We start from the raw sequence: 7,748 nt of genomic DNA, 5'->3' as shown, positions 1-7,748 counted from the left end.
TTTCCCTGGAATCATCTTTTTCTCAGGCAAAATATCGCCCTTTTCTCAGCTTGTTTATCAAAGGTGGTAAGTATTTTGCAGTGATTAAGAGCATGGATTCTAGAACCAGGAGTCTTGGCTTCAAATTCCACTTCTGACACTAACAGGTGGCTTTCAGCATCTTCATTTCTCTGTACCTCATCTTCCTCACCGTAAACTGGGGAATATAACCATATCCACCTCATATTATTGTTGTATGTATTAAATGAGCTATTATGAGCACATAAAGGTGCCACATAATGTTTGCTATTATCATTACTGTCTAGGTGGAGTTGTGCATATAGAGCCCTTAGGGGAGAGAAAGAGTGACCATGAGGTCAAACTCATAGTTGAGGTGTCCGGTAAATGAACTAGTAATGGCTGCGAAAGTTATATCCAGGGTATATAAGAACGCAATCAACAATTTCTTCATATGTATCTTTTGTTCAGTATCCATTTCTAAGGTAATTCTTCTATCTAGAGAATGTGTAAGGCTTCTTCTTAAATATATATATGTTATCTTAAAAAAAAAAAACCCATGAACTGTTGATTGAGGGAATGCAGGGAAACTGTATTTATGAAAGGGCTGTGGAGGCTCATCTGGACAAATCCTAACATTCAAGTGCTAATAATTTTTGTTTGTTTGTGTACAACTTTTTCTTTATGAGTATAAACTTACATCAAAATTCAAAGTTTCATTTATCCGCAAAAATAACTGCACTTTTTAAGTAATTTTAAAATTCTGTTACTTCCTTTATATCTGCTGGTACTCTAAATTAAACCCTCCAAGCTAAGTTTCCCTAAACTAGACTACTGAAGCCCCAAGTATCTCCAAACCCAGACATTGAAATTGCTTCCAAAATGTCATGTTTAAAATATTTGTTCTCTTTTCCAGTCCCTGCTTCCTGACATTGAATTTATTGCATAAATCACGAGTTGGAAGGTACGCAGAAGTAACACTTGAAAATGTGAAAGATACTTGGGTGAAAAGGCATTGCATTCAACTATGAGGAAAAAGATTTAATTATACCACTTGTATGAAATAGGGTATAACAAAACTAACCAATTGGAACTTGCTTAAATTTAACTCACGGAAATATTTAAGGTTAAAATAAACAATGCATATAGAATAGCTTTGTAAATCCTAATACTGTAAGAAATTATCTGTAGCTAGGATGTAAGCCAAGCATTCATTTGTTTATTTTGCCTGTCTGTATCAGCAAGTTTCTGCCATGGGAGACAGGGGAACAAGCAATCACTCAGAAGTGACTGACTTCATTCTTGTAGGCTTCAGGGTCCGCCCAGAGCTCCACATTCTCCTCTTCCTGCTATTTCTGCTGGTCTACGCCATGATCCTCCTAGGGAATGCTGGCATGATGGCCATTATCATGACTGATCCCCGGTTGAACACACCAATGTACTTCTTCCTAGGCAACCTCTCCTTCATTGATCTCGTCTACTCATCTGTCATTGCACCCAAAGCTTTGGTCAACTTCTGGTCTCAGAGCAAGTCCATCTCCTTTGCAGGCTGTGTGACCCAGCTCTTTCTTTTTGCCCTCTTCATTGTGACTGAGGGGTTTCTCCTGGCAGCCATGGCTTATGACCGCTTCATTGCCATCTGCAACCCACTCCTCTACTCTGTCCAGATGTCAGCACGTCTCTGTGCTCAGTTGGTGGCTGGCTCCTATTTCTGTGGCTGCATCAGCTCAGTTCTGGAGACCAGCATGACATTTACTTTATCCTTTTGTGCTTCTCGGGCCATTGACCACTTCTACTGTGATGTTCGCCCACTTCAGAGAATATCTTGTTCGGACCTCTTCATCTATAAAATGATTTCTTTCTTCTTATCTGGCATCATTATCTTGCCTACCATCATCGTTATTATTGTTTCTTATTTGTGTATCGTGTCCACAGTTGTGAAAATACGCTCCACCGAGGGGCGTAAGAAAGCCTTCTCCACCTGCAGCTCTCACCTGGGAGCCGTCAGTGTGCTGTATGGTGCTGTCTCTTTCATGTATCTCACTCCTGACAGATTTCCTGAGCTGAGTAAAGTGGCCTCCTTAGGTTACACCCTAGTCACTCCCATGTTGAATCCTTTGATTTACTCTCTGAGAAACAGAGATGTCAAAGAGGCTATAAACAAACTTTTAGAGAAGAAAAGTACTATTCAGTGATTATTATTACTCTTCCATTAATGGTGTTGTGGCTGTTTATTCTGTACTCCTTCTGGCCATCAATGACAGTTAGCTCAAGAGAGCCTCTACTGCATGAGGTACTAATTGACTAAAGGAATTCCACAGTGATTTTCCTGGTGGTTTTAACCAAAAGAGCAGTGGCCATAATGGTTTTAAGGAAAGGGTGTCTCTCTGTGCCACAGGATGTAACTGCTGACTATAACACAGTTGATGGTGGTCCCTGTGTTTTTAGTTGAATACCCCAAGGACATTCCCTTTCTTTTCATATACAAAAAAGAAAAAGGGAATTGGATAACTGGCTTGGCCAAGGGCAGGTGGGCTCATCAAATTCTTTTTTAAGGCCTTGAAAGCTATGTTGTGTACTTCTTAACCATGAAATTGGGTCTGCATTGGTACTGTGGAGGAAATACTGCAACAAAAGATACCTGGGATGCACTATATCAAGAAGTACCATTGGACACAGAACAAATAAAAGATGTCAAAGGACCATTTAATTCACTTGGTGGGTTACTTTGATAATTACTGTCAAATTCTAGAATTGTTTTCCTTTTTTGGAATTAGCCATCTCAGCATGCTATTTCTCTAAGAAGCCTCAGCCTAGTAAATGGGTGGAAGAGGGAACTAAGGAGAAAAGAGTGAGTACCTCCCAAAGGGCCTAAACAAAGGGAATAGGTTCAGAGACAGGAACCTCTTGAAGCTCATTAGAGATCCCACTGTTTGAACTGTTTTAGTTCTCAGAGGAAGGGACCTCTTTATAGTAGTGGGCTTGAGCACTTATGCTGTGGCTCTGGTGTCAATTAGGGCCAGAAGAGATTCATCTCCATCTAGAGAAATGTTTCTCTGAGTCATTTAAGAGGGAGAACTGGGGAGAGTTACTGTAGATCCTAGGAGTCCCATCATGGAGAATTGGGAGGAAAGGCTGGTTAGAGGCCTGAAGGTACCTAACGCACTTAAATTTGTAACAAAATCTTTTCCAGTGTCTGGCTCTTTGCAGTAACAGTGGAAACTAGCCACTAGTTTAGGATGGAGCCTGAAATAAAGACAACGAGGAAGAAGAGCTGAGGCTTTGGGAGCCATTCTATCTTTCTTTAATCACTTGTTGGTCTCAGTTAATCTTAAAATCTTATTTGGCAGAGAGGCAGTTTTAGACTCCTGATGACATTGGGAAGCCTCCAAGTACCAATTCCACTCAGTTCTGAAAAGTTTTTGAGCTACTGTAGTTCAATTTGCTTTTAAGGAATTTAAGTTTGGGGATTTCAGAAGAGTCCCACAATGGTCACTGATATTTTAAATTGCCTTTAAGTAATCAGTCCACTTGGTTAGAAATGTGTATGAAGGAGGACTACTGTCTCTAAACATAAAATGGGCCAGAGCCCAAGTGGGGAGGCACCTTCAAAATCCTTAGATAACTGACATCCCACCTCCCAGAGGTTTTTCTTCTAGAGTAAGGAACAATTTTCAAACAACTCAAACAGTTTACAGACAAATCACTCAGTTCAAATAGCTTACAAGCCAATCCTACCCAATGCAAAGGAAACATCTTGGTCCTAGAGCAGTCAGGACAAAGGCTTTTTTAGCCACTTTCTAGAGAATGGCCCTCCCTCTCAAAAGAATAGACTAAAGGCTGAAAACCCCAGCACTGTTTCAGAGAACAATTTAAAAAACCCTGTTCCTGAAAGAATGGGTTGAAGGGTAGCCACCTTAGGAGAAACAGCCCCTGTTCTGCAGGGAACTGGCTGAAGGCTAGCCAGTTTCAGTGGAACAGTCTGATCTCAAATCATACCAAAGCGCCAAACGAGTCCTAGCCTGAAGAATAACGCCTTGACCAGAAAGACAAAATCTTTAAACAGATCCAAATATAGCCTGGAGAACTTTATATGCAGAGGGTACAAGCTTGGGTACAGGAGAAAGACTCCAGGGTTGGTGAGAAAAGCATTGAGCAACAATGGGCTCAAATGTGGGTGCTGTACTTGTTAGCTCACCAGCCCCAGAACTGCCGGGAGTTTTTTCTGGTCCCTGTACTGCCCACCAAAATGTGGACCTGAAACAGGCACACTGCCAACTATTTCTCCAGCAAACACGGGTTTATTTGGGAGTAACTGAGAATTGCAATTCAGGGTCTGCAACCATGATGAGACAAACGCCTGAATGGCAAGGGAAGGAGAACTCTTTTAAAGAGAGGGATGTACCTCTATTAAAAAAAAAACAAAAAACAGATGGGGACAGAAGGGTCAGGGGCAATATGAACAAAGGGCCCCTGAGTCTTTGATGGTAAGGAAGAGGAGTTCTTTCTTCTTCCTGTTGGGCACTGCTTTTGTTGTAGGGTGTGAGAGCTCCCTCTTTTGATCTTCCAATTCTACTTGATCAAGGGTTCTGCTTATTACTTTTTTATAATTACTGTTGAATTTTCTCCTGAATCAAGTATTTTATACGTGTTATATCAAGAGAAAGTAATAATAACAAGAAGTAAACAGTAAGCAATCTTTATTATATACATTAACATGGGAAATTGCACATTTTGTCAGGCATTGTGCAGTACACTGAGGCCCTGGATCCTAATATAAAGAACCAAAATGAGAGGTAGAGCTATGCAAACATTTTTGAGCAATTGTTCCCTCAATTGGATCTTCAAATTTTTTTCTATGTTAGTTATTTAAGAAATATTTAACGAAAGTATAGAAACTAGGCAGTCATCAAACTGGAGTGTGATCTGAAATTTACTTACTACGCCTCTGAATATCTATTTGATTAATTTTATTTACTAGCTGTGTAATATGTTCTGGCTCTGTGGCAGGCTCATGTATAAATGATTTGATTCTTCGGAGAGCTTACAATTTAATGTGAGGATCACATCCTCAGAAAGACAATTAAAATCCAGAGATGTGTATGCCAACAATAAACATAGAGACTGTAAGTTGATGTACCTGAGAGTGGATGGTTGGAAACTGGGGAAAGTCTTTAGGGCTATGTGGAAAACACATTTAAAGGGAATAAAATTGGAGTCAAGGACCTGCTGTTTCAGTTTATGTTATTGATGAGGTTTGAAGTGTGCTGCTGTAAATGAGAAAAGGCTAATTTGAAAACTGCAGGTAAAATCCACAGAACATATTAACTGATTAGTATGAGAGGAGTGTACCAAAGGAGGTATGTCTCATCATATCTGAATTTGAATGCTGTGTGTGGTGATGAACACATAAAAAGTAAAGGAGCTCTCAGTAAACTAGGAATGGAGCTGAATTTCCTTAATGTGAAAAATAACATCTACCAAGAACCCAGAGCTAAGATCATATTTAATGGTGAGAAAGTAGATGTTTTCTTGCTAAGATTAGGAACAAGGCAAGGATGCCCCCACTACAATACCTTTTCAACATCCAACTGTAAGTCTTAGTTAATGCAATAGACAAGAAAAGGAAATAAAGTCTTATGGGCTGAATTATGTCTTCCCAAACTCATATTTTGAAGCCCTAACCCCAGTACTGTAGTATACGACTATATAGTTGACCCTTGAACAAGTGTCTTATTTTGGGGTGAAAAAACTATCAGAGGATATTTATTAGTAAGGATGAGAAGCAAAGACCAGGATTTAAGGCAGGAATGGGTAGGCTCACTCTACTGTTTTGTGCAAATGCATTTAGGTTTATGATCAGGACTGCCTTTATCCATAAAACTACTAACCCCTAGGTCTTAAAGGGAAAAGATAAACTCCACTTGCCAGTCTTTTGGTTGTACAGCAAGAAGGCCTAGACAAGTAACCTTTTTTTCTGGATTGGTTCCATGGATGCTTTCTCTCTGGTCATGAAGTACCTTGCCACTAAGGGTCTGCCTTTGAAAGTTCTTTGATATTGGTCAATACCCTTGGGCACCTAGAACCACATGACTTAAACACCAAAGGTGTCTACTTGCCCCCAAACACTATGACTCTAATTCAGCCTCTAGATCACTGGATCATAAGTAAGGCTCATCACACACGGTGCTCTATGGAAAGGATTGTCAATCCTACGGAAAAGAACTCCAATAGAGAGAACATCGTGAATTTATGGAAGGATTATACCATTGAAGATGCCATGGTTGTTACAGAAAAAGCTGTGGAAGCCATCAAGCCCAAACAGTAAATTCCTGCTGGAGAAAACTGTGTCCAGAAGTTGTGCATGATTTATGACAGAGCCAATCAAGGAAATCATGAAAGATACTGAGGATATGGTAGTGTGGTGGGTAGAGGGTTTCAAGATACGGATCTTGGAGAAATTTAAGAGCTAATAAACACCACACCAGAGGAATCAATAGAAGGTGATTCGATGGACATGCGTGCTTCCGAGCCAGTGCCAGATGATGAGGAATAAGACATAGAGAAGCAGTGCCAGAAGACAAATGGACATTAGACAGTCTGGCAGAAGGGCTCCAATGACTTAAGATGGCTTTTGACTTCCTTTGTGACACGACTACTTCTATTACAGGCACTGAAACTAAAGCAAATGGGGGAAGAAGGATTGGTACTATAATGTATGGAAACATTTTTAGAGAAATAAAAAAGCAAAGAAGTCAGACAGAAATTGCAATGTGCTTCTGCAAAATTACACTGAATATGCCTGTCTCTCGTGCCTCCCTTCCACCTCCCCCACCTCCTCCATCTCTGCTACCCGTGAGACAGGAAGACCAACCCCTCCTCTTCCCCTTCCTCCTCAGCCTACTCAAGGTGAAGACAGAGGATGAAGGCCTTTATGATAATCCATTTCACTTAATGAATAATAACCACCATGCTGTACAGTTAATAAATTTGTCTGTTGTGTTTGTGTGTCTTTCTATAAACCTCAAATAAGTGTACAGCAAGAACTATGTACTGTATGAGATATTTTTATATCATCATCATCATCACCATCATGGACATTTCAGAGGAAACCAAATGTGCTGGTACCTTGTTCTTGGACTTCCAGTCTCTAGAACTGAGAGATAATAAATTTGCTGTTTAAGCAACCCCATTTATGGTATTTTTTAATGGAATCCTTAGTAAACTAATACAAAAAGGTATACAGAATGGGGAAGAAAAAAGAGCTGTCTTTGCTTACAAATGACGATTGTCTATGTGTAAAATCTGGAATAATTGACAAAACACTAAGAGATTATAGGGAGGTTGCAGGATATATGGTTAATATACAAAAGCCAATCACTTTCAGTACAGCAGCAATGAGCTAGCACAATATAAATTTAAAAACATAGTAACATTTATATTAGCACCCTTCAAAGTCAAATCTTAGGAATAAATCTCATAAAATATGCACAAGATCTATAGAAGGAAAACTGGAAAACTCTAATGGAGGAAACCATAGAAGACCTAAATAAATGGAGAGAGATCTATGCTCATGTAGAGAAAGACTCAGTATCGTCAAGATGTCACTTCTTCCCAATTTGATCTATACATTCAATGCAATCCCAGTCTAAATCCCAGCAAGTTATCTTGTGGATTTTGAAAAACTTTAGATATCGAATCTACAGTTCATATGGAAAGGCAAAAGACTCAGAATAGCCAACAAAATATTG

General features: G+C 39.7%; 1 protein-coding gene across 1 annotated transcript; it reads left to right on the top strand.

Annotated features, from left to right (window-relative positions):
• The first annotated feature begins 1,194 nt into the window (after nucleotides 1-1,194).
• On the top strand, nucleotides 1,195-2,192 carry OR9K2 (olfactory receptor family 9 subfamily K member 2). The gene has a single exon (XM_010964436.2). It carries the CDS (start codon nucleotides 1,251-1,253, stop codon nucleotides 2,190-2,192), a length of 942 nt encoding a protein of 313 aa, XP_010962738.1. The 5' UTR covers nucleotides 1,195-1,250.
• Nucleotides 2,193-7,748: the final 5,556 nt, after the last annotated feature.

This window comes from Camelus bactrianus, chromosome 12 (assembly GCF_048773025.1).
Source record: "Camelus bactrianus isolate YW-2024 breed Bactrian camel chromosome 12, ASM4877302v1, whole genome shotgun sequence".
Taxonomy (NCBI): domain Eukaryota; kingdom Metazoa; phylum Chordata; class Mammalia; order Artiodactyla; family Camelidae; genus Camelus; species Camelus bactrianus.
Note: the sequence above shows the minus strand (reverse complement) of the source record. Positions and strands in the feature narration are given on the sequence as shown.

Coding starts and splice junctions, on each gene's coding strand:
- OR9K2 (XM_010964436.2), top strand. CDS start 1,251: ATGGGAGACAGGGGAACAAGCAATCACTCAGAAGTGACTGACTTCATT.